This window comes from Protomyctophum bolini, assembly GCF_963924005.1.
Source record: "Protomyctophum bolini genome assembly, chromosome: 3".
NCBI classification, from domain to species: domain Eukaryota; kingdom Metazoa; phylum Chordata; class Actinopteri; order Myctophiformes; family Myctophidae; genus Protomyctophum; species Protomyctophum bolini.
In genome coordinates this window covers 4,358,805-4,378,881 of record NC_137864.1, presented here as the reverse complement: position 1 = coordinate 4,378,881, position 20,077 = coordinate 4,358,805, and the positions used below count along the sequence as shown (strand labels likewise).

General features: G+C 44.3%; 1 protein-coding gene across 1 annotated transcript in view; it reads left to right on the top strand.

The window, feature by feature from the left end:
* LOC308313445 (venom factor-like) overlaps nt 1–20,077 on the top strand; it is a gene marked incomplete at its 5' end in the record, with an annotated part of 49,710 nt that overhangs the window by 21,332 nt on the left and 8,301 nt on the right. The window contains 17 exons of the mRNA XM_080760543.1: nt 445–513; nt 3,286–3,487; nt 3,781–3,890; nt 4,763–4,991; nt 7,074–7,159; nt 8,431–8,570; nt 10,103–10,312; nt 10,749–10,815; nt 11,184–11,267; nt 11,440–11,643; nt 12,194–12,269; nt 13,588–13,747; nt 14,437–14,553; nt 14,941–15,079; nt 17,331–17,494; nt 19,154–19,309; nt 19,986–20,045. Coding sequence (XP_080616669.1) covers nt 445–513; nt 3,286–3,487; nt 3,781–3,890; nt 4,763–4,991; nt 7,074–7,159; nt 8,431–8,570; nt 10,103–10,312; nt 10,749–10,815; nt 11,184–11,267; nt 11,440–11,643; nt 12,194–12,269; nt 13,588–13,747; nt 14,437–14,553; nt 14,941–15,079; nt 17,331–17,494; nt 19,154–19,309; nt 19,986–20,045 — 2,273 coding nt within the window. The remainder of the gene's footprint in view (nt 1–444; nt 514–3,285; nt 3,488–3,780; nt 3,891–4,762; nt 4,992–7,073; nt 7,160–8,430; nt 8,571–10,102; nt 10,313–10,748; nt 10,816–11,183; nt 11,268–11,439; nt 11,644–12,193; nt 12,270–13,587; nt 13,748–14,436; nt 14,554–14,940; nt 15,080–17,330; nt 17,495–19,153; nt 19,310–19,985; nt 20,046–20,077) is intronic.

Here is a 20,077-nt window from a genome sequence, read left to right as displayed (position 1 = left end):
TTCCTCACGGAAGACACGGGCTGGGGCGGCCAACCCATACTGCTCCCGGGTGGCGTCTAATTTCCGGCTGCCACCCGTCTCTCCGGTGGTCACCAGACTATTCCTGGTTGTCACGTAAGTCTATTCCTATGAGTCACTATGAATAGAATAACTAAAACTAAATACATGGATGCACCTGGGACGTATCCTCAGGGCAAGCCTCTGTGAATTTGTCTATAGGTTGTGTATAGGTTAGAAATAATCTCAGTCACTTTGTTTACAAACGACAGTACATGTGGTCGTGAGATGGACTTTCGTCCCATAGCCTGGAGGGATGGGACGCTCTGATTGGTTCAGAAACTAAGATTCTGCCATTTGAGGCTGAAACTTAAAAATAAAATGCCCAGTCTTTGAAGCCTCCTCTCCTCTCCTCTCCTCTCCTCTCCTCTCCTCTCCTCTCCTCAGGTTTGCAGTGCCAAGTTAGTGCAAGAAGGAGACGATCTGCTGAGCTGTTACAACGTAGAACTGCGCTGGGTGAGTGTCGGCAAGCATGGCACTAATTAACAATAATGAACTGCTCTGGGTGAGTGTCAGCAAGCATGGCACTAATTAACAATAATTAGATGACACAGTAAATCATTGACCAATGACACCAATAGAGGGTATATGCGCATGCATAAAGTGAGTGGCAAAGTGAGTTTAACGTTGTTCAACATTATAATCAGATAGGACTTTTCTGTTTGGATGACTGTTATGGCCAGAAATTAAGCAATAAGCCACGAGAGGTCTCAGGTTACCGGGTATTTTACACTGGCTGGAGGCGTAGGCAGACCCGACGCGCTGCGGAGGGTCTTCTACCTCCCAGCCAGTGTAAAATACCCGGTAAGCTGGGGCCTCGAGCTTTTCTAAAACGGTTACAAACATTATAGCAATATTAACCTAATAAAACTATTACATTCACAAAAGTATCTACGCTTTGCGCCACCAGAGCGAGCGAGCCAGAGCCACAACACTTCCTTGTAGACTATGTGACGGGAGAATAGCGCTTGATATCTTTACGGGGCTGCCTGGAGCCACACATCCACAGTCGTATGAGGCGGGCGGTGCTTAGACGCCCGCACGGCATGTGTTTGTAAAGCAATGAAGCGCTCCCCTTCCCCAGTTCAGCTACAAGGCTGCAGTTTGATACAAAGTGATTGAAGGAGTGGGTTATCGGTGAGTTTACACCGTTCACGTGACGGTAACCAGCCAATCAGAATGAAGTATTGGGACTACCCGTTTTAGAAGTAGATTTTTGCCACTCGGTAATCGTTCCCACATAACTTCCGGGTACGATGATGATGCACGCGCGTAGCGTACCATCTATAGCAAATGATTAAAAAAATCCCATCCATCCGCTTATCCATAGTCAGGTCGCGGGGGGGCGACAGCTCCGCCAGAGAACAACATTAATAACTTCATTCTCTGGGATCCTGAGGCGGTCCCAACAGATATTAGAGATATAAACCCTCCAAACTCATCCTTGGTCTGCCCCTGGGGTCTTCTTCCAGCGGCCGGACGACGTGCATCAAGAGGGAAATGCTTGAGAGTCGTTGAAACCGCCATCTAGCCGTGCTTCAACAAAGCACGATGGAACACCTAATCAAAAATCATTCTCCTAGAGTGCAGCCAACTGGGTTGCTAGGCTATAGCGAGTTTATTGGGACATTTGTGGTGGTATACATCTGTCATTCATTTATTTTTGCGAATATCTTAGTTTTGACATATAACGTAACTGTCCCAATATTACACTTGAGGGTGTGCTTTACTTTTCATTAATGCCCTTCTGGCATACAATCATGGGTTTGTATAGGAAGGGGGCGGGGCAGCTAAAATGAATATCAAATATCTAAACACTGAATCAAGCAACTAAAAAAACTGTCTGTGGTGGTCACATGAGCCTGAGGTAGATGATTAAATGACCAATAGTTTTTTTTTAAAGTGAAATATCCCTTTAATCATTATAGTCTCGGCAAGCGCAAATAAACGTAAATTACGTTAAATCAGTTGTATAAATGTTTTTGATCCGATCTATAGTCCTATAAGGCTACTCACATTAGCTTCGGATGGCTATCTGTTGTTAGCCATAACACTGGACTGCACCATCTTGATTTGCGTGTGCACCCACCACGCACGTGCGCACGCTTTCCGTCGCCTTTAGCTCCCAATTCTCCGTCCCAAGGCGGCATTTCTGATCAAAACAACTCTTATTGCAACGGAGCATAGCGGTCGCTGTAATGGCGCCGGTCTGTACTTCTCATCAGCTAGTGAGAGATCAACACCTAATCCGACAACACACACACACACACACACACACACACACACACACACACTATTCAGTCAACATCTGGTTCCGATCGCTGTGTTTTGGATCTTGGATCTTCAAAATAAGAGTTGATAAATATTTAATCAAGATCCTCTTGGCATCAAGTAAAAAAGCAATCGCACGACGCTGGTACCAACATGCAGGACCCACCAACGAAAGATCAATGGATGGACATTATTGAGGAATTGTATTCTATGGAAAAACTAACATTCATACTGAGACTACAAGAGGATAAATTCTATTTCAGCCTAGCGATATTGCAATAGGATTTCATTGAATGTTTGTTGTAATATGAAAAATGCAGCCTTTTTTCTTTTACTTTTTGTCCTTTTTCTTTTCTTTTTCTTTCCTGTATTGTCTTGTTAGTTGAGTCTGTTCTTCCTTCAATAAAAATAAGTGAAAAAAAAATAAGGGTTGAACGGGGGGATATCCTGACATATACTGTAGTATAATCATTATTTAATTAATGTTAATTCTTAATGACGGTAAAGCACACCCTCGAGTGTAATATATCATTGCTTGATTCAATGCCTTCCATTCCTTCCATTCCCACAATCATTTGTCCGTCCAGTGATTTGTCTACAGTATCTATCCAACCCTATACATCTACACCAACACCAGCTCCCACCCGTGTTTTCCATCCATTCATCTGACACAAGCCGCCATCATGGATTAGTTCTCACTACTAGTCTGACTGATTGAAATCATTTGGAATTCATAAGAGTCCGTACAATGTCCATGTCTTTCTCTTGGCTGACTCTTGGCTTTCTCTAAAAGGATGATTTTTACTTTGTTGTGCACCTGTTTCACGGTGTGAAGACACAGCTATAGCGCGGCACGTAGCTACAAGTTGTGAGTTTGCACAGGGTGACTTTTAGCTTTTAGCTTGTAGCGGTTTGGACTCTCTCTCTCTCTCTCTCTCTCTCTCTCTCTCTCTCCAGAGGAGTACTACAAAGAGAAGCTGCTCCGTAGCTGCTGTAAGGACGGCCTGAGGGACATCCCCATGCCGTACTCCTGCACGCGGCGCTCCCTCTACATCGCCGAGGGCTGGGAGTGCATCCGGGCCTTCCGCTACTGCTGCGCCCAGTACCACGGCCAGGAGTTTGACAGCAGGCCGCCCACCGCCGCGCCCCCCCTGATCAGGCACATGCACAGATAAGACACTAGGTGGTGCTAGAGCACCTGCCCTTTTGACCCTCTGCATGGACGGCAATGTGCTCTTTTGATTTTGATAATAAAAAAAGTTTTGTAGTGGATAAAAGCTTCTAATATATTACTTATGCCCCAAAATCTATAAATCTTACACACTATTAAGACAGCCGGCGGTTCCACGTACCACACAAGTTGCCCTATTTTCACATGAGCACCTGCCCTCAAAATGTCTGTGCACTCCACTGCCCCTAACCACCACCTCCATTGCTCTCTGTCCTGCACAGACCTGTCCTGCGAAAACCACTACGTCGACTAAACACTAATGCCCGCCACGGCTGGGCTGGCCTACCTACCGTGGGCAAATCCCGCACACCAGACTTCTTCTACAGTATGGGTAAGTACTAAATGTAATCACTGAAAAGCATGTATGGAAACTCTATATATTAAAAATACATAAATGAATATCATGACAAAGAGCTCATCTCTTTATCCAGAATACAGACAGTTTGGAGAAGATGGAGAAGGAAGCGGGGATGGAGAAGGTCTTAATCACATAACATACAACACACATTATATTATATTTCATAAATATTTATAGAAAGTGTGCAAGGAGAACACTTAAAGTGATTCAAATAAATTAGGATAACGGTTAAACATTAAACCTAGTATGGTATCTACCACACATATGGCCCGGGGACCCTTTGACCGTCATTCCAGGCCTCGAAGTCCTCAAAGAACAACAAAATGACCTCCGAAAAATATACATGTTAAAGGGTAGCATTTTATGTTAATGATTTTGAGGGAAATTAATTTAACTAATTAATATGTAACATTTGAGTACATACCTGCATTCCATATTCCATTCCATATTTACATACCGTACTCAAATGTCTATGTGACAGAGAAACGGTCCGCTTTGAGTCCATATTTTATTTATAACATAATGTATTTGATGATGTCGGTTATACAATACAGCTGTTGTGAAACAAATAAGAAACCCTATGGTAAAGTAGTCATGTCTACCAAATCCATGCAGTTTTAACATCATTCATAGTCCAATGAGTGGCCCCTCACTTCCCCTGGAAGAATATCCTGCCAACTCCTCGTGGTCAAATATAAAATATTAATTTAATTAATAAATAAACAAACGTTATAGTATGTTTTTCTTTTTTTTTTGCACCATTGGTGTAACAGGGCTACTTACAGCAGCCGATATGCTACAGAGGTATTCATCAGAACCGTATGTGTTTGTTCCATCCCTCACAGTGCTCCACAGTGCTCCGCAGGTCCTTCCTGGGAGAGATTCTGGAGGTCTAGGTCGAGGTCTAGCCGAAGTAGCAGAAGAGTTGAAGGTGGAGGAGGAGGAGGAGGAGGAGGAGGAGGAAGAAGAAGGCGACTACATGGAAGAGAGAGATGTGTACCTGCGCTCCAAGTTCTTCGAGTCGTGGCTGTGGAGGGATGTGAACCTGCCCAGCAGAGCAGACGGAAGAGACGGGTAAAAAAAACCCACTTAAAAACACAACAAAGTAGTCTTGCACGATTCTTGCTCAAATGTGAATATCAATTTTCCTCCACAAAAATTGAGTTCGCTATTCTCACAAAAAATTGTGAAATTGTATTGTCTATAGCTAGCCTGCAGTGGCTGAACATTAACTACATTAAAAATGTACCACCTACTGTAGCTGGAGCCACACTGTGGCCTTAAATGGACAACATCAAAGCCTTGACTTAAACCGCTCGTGAAGTCTCTCTTGTAGCACAAACAGAAGAGTAAAGGCTCATACATAGTCTGGATTTTGGGTGGTTATAGGTGACCACCGAACTACAACATGACGTCACGAGCCGCGGTGAAGAGCAAACCACCGCCACCACCGCTCCAGCCCTTCTCTCTGTTTTTACTCACCACCGCTCAACGTTATTTCAGCTCCGGTGATCACCTCACCACCGAAAATCCAGACTATGAATATGGCCTTTAGTAAAATGAATTGGACAGCCAACTAGTGCTGCACGATTCTTCACGAAACGAGTGTCTGAATCTAGATTGTGATATATTTTCAACGTTTTTTTGTGCAGCACTACAACAAAGCATTTTACAGTACACTCGGTACACTTATTACTCATAGAGAAAACAGAAAATACTCAAAACTAAATGTTTTGCTTAAGTAAAAGTCAATACTGCAATGTAGAAAGTAGAAACCCTCTGTCACAAGTAAATGTCGGGAATTCAAAATGTACTTGAGTAAAAGTACAAAAGTATTTGTGTCAAAATGTATAAAGTACCAATTTGAAAGTATACTCATTATGCAGAATATCCCATTTCACAAGTTTTCAAATGTATTAAATGTATAAAAAAACTTTTGAAAATACCGGTAGCAGATTCGATGCGACACATTGTGAGCTTGTACATCTGCTATTTTCAAATAGCCGAAATGTATAGGGCTGAATATGGGCAATGCATGTTTTGTTATAATAATCAAAATCTACAAAGTACTAAAGTTTTGAAATAATTGTAGTGGAGTAAAAGTAGAGAAAATTGGAAATACTCCAGGTAAAGTTTAAAAAAAAAAAACCTCATTACAGTACAGTATATAAGTTTGAATTTTGTTGTACGATCGGGTCAAAATGCTGTAAATAGACACATTTTGCAGTGAGGGAGAGTGCAAGAATCGGAGGAACAATCCGTTGATGTGCAAATATTTGGCATTGGGAATTTCCTGCGTTGCCTCATCATGGCATATTGGACAACCGTTATCAGCCTTGTACTCTTGTTTTCCCAAATGACACCAAACTGGATTTCAATCTTTCTCTTTCCCTTCGTCACAAAGGCTGAGCCACAATCACTGTTTACCCTCAAGCTGCTGACCTGAGATGACCGGAATAACAACATTTGGATGGGATGGGGGAGAGTGGGACAGTTGGCAAATCGAGTGGCAATCATATTGGACTTTTCTGTTTGGTGGATGTATGGGCTGTCAAGGCCAGAAAGTAGTTTTTTGGTACTCGGCAGGCGTTCCCGCATAACTTCCTGGTTTGATGATGATGCCACGCGCATACCCTCTATAGCCAATTAGGAATTTAGAATTTGAAATATCGGACAGATCCGTCTCGAGCACATGACTATACTGTGTAACGATTTGCGGGATTTTTTTTGGACAGAATCTGGAAGAGTTTAATATTAAAAACATGTGTTTTACGAAGGTCAGCCTCCTGGTGGCGCTATAAAAGGCAGATGCAGGTCAGAGGTTTGTCCTTGACCTCTAGGGAGTGTGCGTGCAACGTTTCCGCGGGTCGGCGCAGTTATGGGCAAAAAGGTGAAAAGCAGCCTCATAGTGCCGCCCGCTACAACAGGCCGCTCTGGGACATTTGGGGCAGAGGTTCATCGTTGGCATCCAGGTGTGCGAAGTTTGGCATCGACCGGAGATTAGCTGGTAACAGACAGACAGACGGGCGGACGGACGGACGGACACACGGACGGACAGATTTGAGTGCAAAACATCTCCCCATGCCTTTCGGCTGGTGGAGACAACGATGTGCATTTATTATTTATTAGTCTAATGTGCATTTATTTCCTCAACAGGTTAGCGTCTGCCCTGGTACTGGACACCTTACCTGACAGCATCACAGAATGGGGCATTATGGCCATCAGCTCATCCCCGGATAAAGGTAGGGAGGGGACATGTGTGCTTTGTAAGTCCGCCTCATGTGGAATGGCTTTAAAGAACGACAAATGAAAATAGTTCGTAATTTATTCTAATTGTTATTGCAATTCACGAGCTGCGTTTGCGCGGCTTCTTGTCGTATTCATGCCAAGAACGCGGGGCCTCGTTCTTCTCTCCACGACCCGCCGCCTGTGCCAAAATGAGGGATACTAGTCTTTAATTTCATTTAATCGAGTAATTAAAAGAATAATATTAATATTTGTTTTACTTTTACTCAGATGTTAGACAGCCTACAAGTCTACATACGGATGTGACGCGCGCTTATTACTCCTTTTTTTATCTACAAACTCAAACTCGGATGAATTCTATTTTCAAAATCCTTTGAACATTTTCAAGATATTTAGAAAATAATGACATGGACAAAATTGTCTGGTTGTCTGTCCTGTGTATCTTTCTTACGGTCTTAAAAATAAATAAATAGGTCTATATTGGGCTAATTTGGGGGCTGTGTGACGAATTTGAAAACCTGTGTACTAACTACTAGATTCGGCACAAACAAGGGACTAAATTCTGGCCCTCGTAAAACCTGAATCCCCCACCCACCCCTTTTCCCCCTCACTGTATTATGGTTTTTTTTAGAGTATATTCGTCTCTAATTGTTATGCAGAATTGAACATGGTGGGCCCTATAGAGCGCCGCAGTCCCTCCCCCTTTCAGAAAAACGAGTGGCCCAGGAAATGGAAACCCCAATGCATTCACCCATCGGCACTTCTTATTTAATTTATTTAAAGACGGTTACGCCGCGGACAAAGCCAACTCGGATCGTGACAAATCATGACAATGAACACAATGTTTTGGGCCGATCAAATTAGAAAGAAGAAAAGAAAGTCAGGAGACAACACTATTTGTTTTGTTTTTCGTCTTATAAATTATTTGATCGGCCCAAAACATTGTGTTCATTGTCATGATTTGTCACGATCCGAGTTGGCTTTGTCCGCGGCGTAACCATCTTTAAATAAATTAAATAAGAAGTGCCGATGGGAGAATGCATTGGGGTTTCATTTCCTGGGCCACTCGTTTTTCTGAAAGGGGGAGGGACTGCGGCGCTCTATTGTAAACAAGTGTAATACTTCATGGTGTCGTCCACAGTTAACAGTTTTGTATTGAGTTGTGCTTGAAATGTACTCTCTGAAATGATTCTCCAATCTGTTAATAAATTCCTCAATCAATCAATCAATCAGCACACAGCATGCTGATCCATGTCTCATTCTGTAGGATTCTGCGTGGCCGAGCCTTACAACGTGAAAACATTTAAGCCTCTATTTGTGGACCTGAAGCTTCCGTATTCAGTGGCGAGGAATGAGCAAATCGAGATCAAGGCTGTGCTCCACAACTACGTCGACAGGGCCCTGCACGTGAGACCACTTCAAAACCTATACTGTAGCCTAAGCACACACACTCTGTCCTCCTTCAAAACCTATACTGTAGCACACACACTCTGTCCTCCTTCAAAACCTATACTGTAGCACACACACTCTGTCCTCCTTCAAAACCTATACTGTAGCACACACACTCTGTCCTCCTTCAAAACCTATACTGTAGCACACACACTCTGTCCTCCTTCAGCTTCCCTATAGGATTGTGCTCAAATCTGAATGAACTGGCTCCATGTCCAGATTATAGGTTTGATTCCTCCGCCCCGAGACAGTGGCCTTGTGGTCCGAGTGTCCGCCCTGAAACGGGGTTCGAAACACAATAACAACATGATGATAATAACGTCATAACAACATTATATAATCAGTAATTTAGCTGGTTCCCCCGGGACCTCGCGTGGAGAACCAGGGAGGGAAGTATATATGACTGCAGCATTATTTTCAAATGGCCTAAATGTATTGCTGACTGAAGTGGTTAATGTAGCCACGTTTTGTAATAATAATCAAAATGTACAAAGTAACTGGTAACTAAAGTTTTCAAATTATTGTAGTGGAGTAATACCTACAATATCTGAGATGTAGTGGAGTTTAAAACCCATTTTGGGCGGGAACCCCTTTTGGTGTTTTAAACATTGTTATGATTTAGCTATTGAAAAATAGCAGATCTACAAGCTCATAGCGTGCCACCTAGTGGCGCGCTACGATCTTGTAGGTCTGCTATTTTTGAGAAATCGTGAAAATGTGGTGGAAAATGTTTGAATATATATTCTTTCAGAGCGAACGTTTTTAACTCAAATCTTTGCTCGGGCCTAAATGGGTTAAGTCAAAGTATACTGTAATGTAGTGGAGTTACTGGAGTATAAGTCAAAGTACTGAAAATTAATAAAAGATCCAAAAAACTATACATAACTTCAGTAAATGTTACTTTACACCAGCTGGTGCATCATGACACGAATCATGAGCATGGTGTCGGCTGGTGTTTGTTTGTTTGTTTGTCTGTCTGTTTGTTTGTCTGTACCTTCACTAAAAACGCCGGGACAACGCTCCACACGTCCCAAACTCTTCTCCCTTCTGGCTCCAAAACTATGGACTGCACTTCCCATCACAGTCAGAACTGCAGCCTCACTCCCAATCTTCCGCCGTAGTCTGAAAACCCACCTCTTCAGACTCCACCATGGCCCGTAGCACGTGCCCTATAGCCTAGCCCCTTAGATATGCACTTTATGTAGACTTAGATAGTATTTTAGACAGACTTATAGCTCGTTACGTAGACGGCACTAGAATTGCATTTCATCTAGTCATAGCACTTTATAATACACATGTATATTGTATAATATAGTATAGTACATAATGTATAGTTGACATAGATACTCCACTGTTACGTTCTTGGTTTATACATGATTCATTTTATATACCGGTATGTGATGTATTGCCATGATTTAGTTTTTGCTTAAATGTAAGTCGCTCTGGATCAAGAGCGTCTGCTAAATGCCTAAATTGTAAATTGTAAACAGGTGAGGGTGGTGCTGATGAAGACGGAAGGCATGTGCAGCCTCGCCTTCAGCGAGCAGTACGCGCAGGAGGTGGACGTGGCGCCCCGCTCTTCGTTGGTGGTGCCGTACACCGTCGTGCCGCACGCGGTGGGGAAGCTTCCCGTGGACGTGATGGTGCTGGTCAGTGGCATGATGGGAGGAGACCGCGTGAGGAAAGTCCTGCGCGTGGTGGTGAGTCACTGTCGGCCATTTTAAGAGCCGCAGGCCGAGTCTACAAAAAAATGTCTTCTGAATCCTATAACCGTTTTTCTGAAAAACGTGTGTTGCTACATGTGTCGGCAACTCTTTTTCATGTCAAGAACCCTCAAAATTATGCATTTGGCCACCGACCCTCCATCTCAAAATATGTTGTTCAAGTCAACACTTAACAGGGGCAACATCGCTTCAGAGTGTACATTCTGAAGGAGAAAAAGAAGAAAAGAGTGGGCAGAAAAAGACAAAGACAAAAAAAAACAACAACCAAGAAACGAAAGTATTTACATTATTGCCGAGGGGAACAAAAACAAAACGGCTTTGGACTTCGACCATGTGAGGAGGAAGGGTGTCTTAAACTAACACAGTCTTATTATATTCAGTGCATAAAAACTTTTATTTGTTTTGGCCTCAGGTGGAGGGAGTTCAAAAGACTGAAGTTCGGAGCTTCGTGTTGAACCCGTCTGCTCTAGGGTTGCTTGGTAAGCAGATTGTACATGGCGTGCTGTTCTCTTGTCAGAGGCATGTCTTTGCTGTTAAAAGAGTGTTCATTTAACAATGAGACTCTACAAATGTAACCCAATGGTCCCATAGTTACAAACCTTACAACGTATACATGTTAAAGTTAGTATTTGACCGTGTATTGACTAAAACCCTCTAAATGCTAAATAATATAATACTCCTTATTAGTACACTATACACAGATGTGATATTTAGATGAATACAAAGACGTCAAGCCTTTCTGGCTTAAATAACTTCCCGAGGGCAACTTACCAGAACATTTCCATTCCCACAATGATACAATTCCATAAACCGGTGTCTTTCATCCCTGTGTTTTTATGTACTGTAGGTAAGCAAGTGGTTCGTGTTGACAAGGTGAGGCTGCATTCAGTTGTGCCCAACTCTAAACCCGAGACGTTCATGAGTATCAGAGGTTGGTAAACATTCCTCTCCTCTCCTCTCCTCTTATCCTTCTGAGATGTTATTTATCACTCATTGCTCCTCCTCTCCTCTCCTCTCCTCTCCTCTCCTCTCCTCTCCTCTCCTCTCCTCTCCTCTCCTCTCCTCTCCTCTCCTCTCCCCTCCCCTCCCCTCCCCTCTCCCAGGCAACGTGCTGGCCGACAGCATTGACAACTCCATCAGCGAGGACTCTCTGGGCCGGTTGATCCGGATGCCCGGGGGCTGTGTGGAGCAGAACCTGGCCACCATCACCCTGCCCCTAATCGCCACCCTCTATCTGGACCGGACCGACGACTGGGGCGTCGTCGGGCCGGAGCGCCGGGACGAGGCCCTCCGATACATCCGGAGAGGTGAGGGGGATGGAAATCATGGAATGGAGGAAGATGGATCAACCAATGGGTGGATCGGAGTTACAGTTACTATACAGGCCAAGTCTTTGTGTGACATGGATTTTCTTTTGAACCACTGCAACCCTATAGGATCCCTGTTTTCCGAGGGGAACATTTGCCGAAGATAGCCAATCTACAAGTACACACGTTGTGTGCTTGTATAGGTCGTCTATTTTTTTGGGTGTAGAGGGGGAAAAAAAGAGCAGATCGAGTACAGAACCAACGGTTCAAGATTACTAAATATCGAGGGTTTCAGTGGTTAAATGTCTGAAAGAAAAAAACAAACATGAATTCACATATCACTGATAGTCAATGAAGCCATCTGAGATCTATGAAAAGGTTTAATATGCAACACAATTTTACACTATAATGGGGATCGAGTCCTTGCTTCATCTGCCTCTCAGCTAAGGGGTCCTTCCTTGGCCTAAAAAAAAAACATTGAAGACCCCTGGTCTAGAATTGGGTTATTTTTGTTCAGACAAATTAATATCCACACTGTCTTCATCCCCAGGCTATGAGAAGCAACTGGCGTACCGTAAAAGCGATGGCTCTTACCCTCCGTACCAGAAGCAAGGCGCCAGTACATGGTAATGTCACGACATTACATTGCATTTACGTTGTAGGTGATCCCGCTAATGCTCATCAAGGACCGTGGAGTTGGAGCTCTGATTCTAGTACCACTGTATACGTTTGTTTTTGAGTAGTTGGTGCGCTTTGCATATCATGTCCAGATGCACAGAGTTCATGGCGCCTCCCATAAATGTTTTGCCACCTGTGGGTGTCCAACACTTCCAACAGGAACGTTACACTGATGAGTGGCGATCCTCTCCAAACGTTTTTTTTTTTTTACTTTTGGGAGGGGGGGGGGGGGGGGGGGGGGCGTGGCGGGGGTCGCGAGACATATGGCCAAAGCATTTCCCGGGGGTCCCCAGCCAAAAAACGTTGAGACGAGAACCCCTGGGCTATAGGGGATATTTCTCATTATTTTAACGGGCTTAAAAACGGGAAAAGAGAGAATGAGAGAGCTTTACAACATTAAGCCAACTATTAGCCAGGGCATTATTTTGTGAATGGCAGTCACAATGTGGGACAGGGTCTCAATTTGTGGGACAGCTAAAGAGTATTGGTAATGAGGGACTGTCCCACGCAAAGAGGGACATCTGGTCACCCTAAGTTGAAGCTGGAAACCGAAAGTGCTGAAACGCAAGGTGCGGCGCAGGGAAGAGGAGTTCTACTAATTAGTACCTCCACATCATATAGAAGTGCATGGCAGAAAGGTGCTGGGAGGTAAAAAAAAAACACTTTCTGTGGACACCGACTGGTTCATGGCCCCTTAGAGGTTATTTTAGGTGAAATGCAGTAGACATGATTGAATGCAATAACCCTGTGGTGTCCCTATTCCTCGAAAACCTTTGAAAAATGTCAAAACGTTTTAGAATTCTAAAGAATTGGGTTGATTTTGTTCACATTCTTCAAAAATAGCAGATCTGCAAGCTTCGAACACTTCACTCTGCAATGTGTTGTGAGTCTACAGTACTCTATGGGCTGTATCTGCTATTTCTCGTACAATGAAGTATAGGTCTTATTAACATACAGTACAGTACAGTAGTTTATATTAAAAAGGAAACTTCAACTTCATGTACTATACACAAAACACACACCTTTCTTACATAACAGATTGTTAGTGCTACTTTTAAAATCAGTCGCATCCCTGTCGGTATCTCTCTTTTCACTCGTCTTTCTTACATACCAGATCGATAGAGCTACTTTTTAAATCTGTTGATATATCCCTCTTGATATATAAATGAGCAAATAACCAATTATGGACGGTATATGACATGAATACTGTCTAAGTGAATCATGGATGGAATAATGAAAGCATGAATTCCTTCCCGACGGCTTCAGGATCACTGCCTACGTGGTGAAGGTGTTCTCCATGGCTTATTCCGTCATCGGTGTGGACGAGCGGCAGGTGTGCGACGCTCTGCTCTACCTGCTCAAACACAAACAGCAGCCTGGGGGGAGTTTCAAGGAGGACAACCCAGTCTACAGCACCACCATGATCGTGAGAGACGCCTGGCGCGCGCACACACACACCACACACACACACACACACACACACACACGTCAGATCCCCAAATTGTAGCCAAATACCATACACAAGTCGTCGCCCAAACGCACCCGTATACGGGCCATTTGGAACCCACTCAAGGACTCTTTGAGACCCACTGGCGTAGCAGAGTGTTCCCAGTGAGCCAACACGCACAGTATAGCAGCACCCCGACTCTGCTTGACCAGAACGGAACAGAGCCTTCATTAGTATCATCGGTAACACCTGTGAAGGAAGTATGGGGAAGGGGCCCAAGCTCTTTCCAAAATGGCGTGTTTATATGCATAGAGCCCAAGGGGCCGCAGTGAGGCTTTCCAACGTTGAAGCACGGGGCCCCTAGCGGTAAGAGGAGGGACTGCGGACGGCGGACCCCGTGGATTCATGACGAGGAAACCCCCGTGCAGCTGGGCTTTAACATTGAGCTGCTCGGTTGCACGTCCGCATTTGGGCACCAAAGTTTGGCGCCCAAATGCGGAAATGCTCCCAAAAAGGCGGAAGGAAGTATAGTGCTTCAAAACGCCACTGAGCAACTTCCACTGACATGAATAGCGGAGGGTGGCGGAGCTTCTATCCTTTTAATGCTCTATATGACGGAGCCCATTGTGAAGACCTGTCTGTCCGGTGTGTGTGCGTGTTTCCCGCAGGGCGGTCTTCGAGGCACAGAGGCAGAGACCACTCTGACGGCCTTCGTCCTCATAGCGCTGGCAGAGGCCAAGGAGGCCGGCATCCGGTGCAGCCGAGACCCTGCTGTAAGCGTGGAGGTACTGAAGGCTGACACACTGTTGGCCATAATGTGAAACACACAGATTCATGTATGAATGCATTTATGCATGTGTTGTGACTTTATATATTGTCAATGACTTACTGTCAATGAGGGGGTGGAGTAGGAGTAGAGTAGCTGCTCTATAGTGGACAGTTTGAGGGTCCAATGGAGTTAATAGGTTGAGTTAGGTGGTTTAAAGCGACGAAATATGTATACCGGTATATTATGCATGTACATGTGGAAGGATGGCTATCGAAGCTTGAATCATGGCTTGTCACAAACGACTCTCTACAAAGCAACCATGTCTTGTCTGTAGAAACCTATACCAATATATGCTATTCTGTAATTATTAATATGATGATGATTCTATACGGTCCACCTATAGGAATCCACCCTGAAGACCGTCGAGTACCTGCAGAGAAAACTCCCCTCGCTGACGAGACCTTACAGTGTGGCCATCGCATCCTACGCCCTGTCTATGTTTACACAGCTAGACGTTGTGCCCCTGAGATATGCGTCTACTGGTATGCACGCACTCACGCACTCACGAACGCACGCACGCACGCATGCACGCATGCACACAGTCACACAGCTTTGGAAAAAGTATTATACATATATTTATGTATATACAAACGTCGGATGTATCTTAGTATCTTCATTTATTTGTTCCAAAAAACAAACTACATACAGAAAAAACACCCCTAACCCATAAAAACATGAGTTTTACAATAAACGGTTACCATTACCTAATAGAGCGCCGCAGTCCCGCCCCCTCTCAGAAAAACGAGTGGCCCAGGAAATGAAACCCCCAATGCATTCTCCCATCGGCACTTCTAATATAATTTATTTAAAGACGGTTACGCCGCGGACAAAGCCAATTCGGATCGTGACAAATCATGACAATGAACACAATGTTTTGGGCCGATCAAATCATTAGAAAAGAAAGTCAGGAGACAACACTATTTGTTTTGTTTTTCGTCTTATAAATGAGACGATTGTCATGATTTGTCACGATCCGAATTGGCTTTGTCCGCGGCGTAACCGTCTTTAAATAAATTATATTAGAAGTGCCGATGAGAGAATGCATTGGGGGTTTCATTTCCTGGGCCACTCGTTTTTCTGAGAGGGGGCCGGACTGCGGCGCTCTATAGTACCGAAGCTGGGGTTACAACACGGCTGCATCACTATACAGTTAAGAGACTCATTGAGCCGACACAAAAATCAAGTTTCTCGGTAAGGCATGAAAAGTGTATACTCCCACACTACAGAATAACTCACTTGCACTCCTCCACCTTGGTTCTTTCAACAATATACAGTACGCAATGCAACCATTATAAGCAACCTGCAGTTTATACAATGCTCGCTTTCGTGAACTTAAGTTGCAGCATGCTCTGAAGAGATTTACTTTTACCTCAAGTGTACATGAGTGAAATGTCCTCCCCAGCATGTTTGCTTGAGCATATAGTAGTATATGGCACTGCCTATATACAGATCCTTATCATCAGACAGTTGGTCAGTTATCAAATACTTAGCTTTACTGCAGATGGATGCCGTTCAGATAAATGGAATTAAATAATAATAATAATGAATTGCATTTTTTTAGCGCTTTTCCAAGTGCTCAAAGCGCTTTACAATGGTTCATTCATTCATACATTGGGAGGTGAAGCGGCGAACAGTCGACGCCAGCGTCCTCACTTCCCACCCCCAATCCAACCCTTGATGCTGAGTGTGAAGCAGGGAGGCACTGGGTCCCATTATTTAGAGTCTTTGGTATGACCCGGCCGGGGATCGAACCCCGGCCTCCCAGTCTCAGGGCGGACACTCTAACCACAAGGCCACTGAGCTGAGGAGGAAAGGAGAGGTCTTTATCCCCTCTCGTCCTGCAGATCATTAGTACGCTCTTTTTGCCGTTTGATATCAAACGCTATACCCCTAATTCAGAGCATATACTAATTAGCAGCTGTTGAAAGCCAGCACTACCGGGAGAAAGCTTTGCAAAAGTCATCAGCGTACATTAGATGGTTCAACGGGGAGTTACTGTAGTTACTGTATTTAGCTGAAAAGATAAAAGATTAAATGGGGGCTGGCGAGAGTAATCCCCCTTACCAGAGCCCGTTACCTACAGCAAAAGGAGCCGAAACCCCATGCACTTCCCCATCTAAACCTGCATGCTGGTTAGCATGCCAGGATGCTGTAAGAACGGCCAAAACCAACTATAACAGAGGAATTCTGGCTTCTATATTTATCAACCACTTCTTTTATTTAGAGCATAGATGCCTAGGTCAGTCAGTCAGTACCATGTTTATAGCCTTAAGCCCAAACTGATTGTCAGTGGTATTAAAAAAAAAAAAAAAACTTCATCTATCTAATACAATCTTTTCGAGGACCTTGGAAAATACGCTGGCTGGAGCAATAGGTCTGTAATTATCCAAGATCCCCACTTTTCCTGCCTTGTCCTTGACAACCGTTGCCAGTCCAGAGTAACGGACAACATAGAGTGTGGCAGTGAACCATGTGTCATGAGACCAGTGAAACATAATGGAAAGCAGAACCTCAACCTTATTAGGGCTGGCATGTTTGAGACGCTCTGCAGTTATTTGATAGCTGTGCTATACGTAGCTTGGAGAACCTCATTGGCACTTTCAGGAAGTCCCGATTTCCTTAGTGGCTTCACGAAATATCTGTTTGACTGCCCCCCCCCCCCCTGGTACGGACAGACACCCACATCTTACCGCCTTGCTCCTCATGTCTCCCCTCCCTCTCTCTGTGCTCCAGACCACAGCCACTGGCCCGACAGTGAGAGCCGCTGGTTCACGCTGGAGGCCACGGGGTATGCCCTGCTGGCTCTGGTCAAGAGCGGCCACATGGAAGAGGCAGCCGCGGCCTTCAACTGGCTCAACGAGAACCGTGGCCTGGGAGGAAGCTTCGGTCCCACGCAGGTATATACGTCACCCGGCACCACCGCACACTAGAATGGAGAGAACAAGAGAACGCAAGGTCGAATTTCCGACTTGAGACTTTTAGTGAGTAAGTTACGTGTAGTGAGTAAGTCAAGTTTATTTTGTAGAGCACCTTGCGCAGACAATCGCAGTCAAACCCATTTTGTGCCGGGAACCCCCTTTTGGTGTTAGCATTATGTTATGCTTTAGCTATTGAAAAATAGCAGACCTACAAGCTCATAGCTACGAGCTTGTAAGTCTGCTATTTTTGAAAAATCGAAGAACGACTGACATAGAAACATAGCTTTTTCTGAAAACTGTCAGGATGTAGAAGTTTTCCGATAACAGTCGATAACAAAATAAGACAAAAAATAAAATGAAACGATCAACATTTAACCAAGCCGGTGAAATTGAGCAAAGGAATAACGGGACTATATATTACAAGTTACAACACAAAATCTGTAGTTAAATGGGGCTATGGAAATGCTTTTTAATGCTGCATTCACACATGGGATCAGGCGAGCGGTAGAGACGGCAAACCGGAAGTCATTTTAGTGGACGGGGGAGCAGGACTGTAAACGGAACAGGACGGCCCCGGCAGCCAGAACCGGCGTGGTTAACGCCAACGGCATGCGGCATCAAAGTTAAAAAATATTTAATATTTTTACCGTTCCACCCAGCAGGTTTTGCCGTTCGCCGTCTAACCGCTTGCCTGATTCCATGTGAATGCAGCATAAGCGTCCTTGTTAATAATGTCCACAGAGGCCTCAGTTCTTAGATGGAAGTGGCGCTCATTCCATGTCCTACAGGGACAAAACTCGACAAAGGCTCGATCACTTTATGTTTTCAATGTTGTTGGAGGAACAACGCCTTAGAATGAGGACCCCCCACAGACCACAGATGTAGGAATGCAACATGGGATAGCATTCTATATAAAAACAACACTCATAGATAATGACACCCACACACACATCATCACCCACACTTTGTTTTATCCCTACATCTGTGCTCTCCCATGCTGATGTGTAGTACAGTATGTCAGGGGTTATTTTGTGGGGGTCCCCAAATTATTTTCCAAAAAAAAAAAAAAAAAAAAAAAAAAAATTCAACTGAATGGCTGGAAAATAGAAATTCCCGAGACATTGCCAAAGCATTTCAAGGTTCACGGTTGTCTTTATTTGTCTCCCTTGGGAGAAATTTGTCGTGGAGACAAGAGTCACAGCTGCATACAAATACGAAAAGGAAAAAACACCATGAAACTCCCAACATTCACAAAACAAAAGATATTGCACACATAGTCAAAAAAGTGCTTTTGGCAATCCCTGAATCTCTTGAGTCAGTAAAGTGCATTCGGCAATCTCTCATTGAGCATTTTGATTGACAGGGGAACAAAGGAGTGTTTAAATCTATTATACACACACCGTGGAGTTCTATACTGTACCTCCTACCGGATGGCATTATAGCTCGTACTCTCGGGACGGTACAACACATGCAAAGGGGTCAGATACAATATTATTCCGAGCTTGTCTCAACACTGCTTGTTCAAAGATGGCCTGGGGAGTGATAGGAGCAAAAACGTTGAGAACCCCCTGCAGTATGTGACATGCCTATCTATTTATGTCTCTCTTGCCTCCCTGTCCCCCTGTCCCCTCCCCTCAGTCCACCATGGTGGTTCTCCAGGCCCTCTCAGAGTACTCGGCCAACAAGGCGTCTCAGGAGGAGACCAGCCTGTTGGTGGACGTCCGGGTCCCCGGACGCAGGGAGGTGACCTATGCCTTTGATGCACACACGTTGTACGTGGCGCGTTCCTCCAAGGTAACTGCATGGTGTTCCACATGAAAGAATATTGTGTTCCAAAGAAAGTTATGCTTTAGCTATTGGAAAATAGCTATTTTTGAAAAATCCAAGAACGACTGACATAGAAACATGGCTTTTTCAGAAAACTGTCCGGATGTAGAAGACATTTTTAGAATCTGATCTCAGGTCAAAATGGGTGCTTGTATTTGGAGCGACTTACGATGGATGAACAGGGGCAAGGATTCTGACAGTGGTTGATTGACATGACTGAACATCATTTCCTTCATCTGAGTTTTCTATTGGAAGAACAACAGTGCTTTAAAGGAGCATTCAGTGATTTGGACCCACCGGTCCGCCTCGGTAACAAGATGTGCACATGCACGCACTACAGTGGGGTGACACACGACAGGCCAACAGCACACACACCAAGGCCCGCTCCCGCTCGATTGTGATTGGCGGGAAAGGCCCCTCTCTATCCTGATTGGATGAAGGCTTTGCCACCTAGTCCTAGTCCTCAATTAACCCCAGGGGTTAACTGAGGACAGGGTGGAACTCGTTATGTGGTCGGCACACTTCTATAGTAGGGAGGATTATCACAACAAAACCAAAAAAGAAGTGATGTTTGAATTAAGTGAAGTCACTGAATATACCTTTTAAATCTATGTTCTCCTCTTGTCCTTGTTCTTACTTATAGGTGCCTCTTGGCGAAAACCTTGAGATAGAGGCTCGAGGAATTGGACAGGGAATACTTGAGGTATGAGCTTTTTTTAATTATTATTCCAGGTT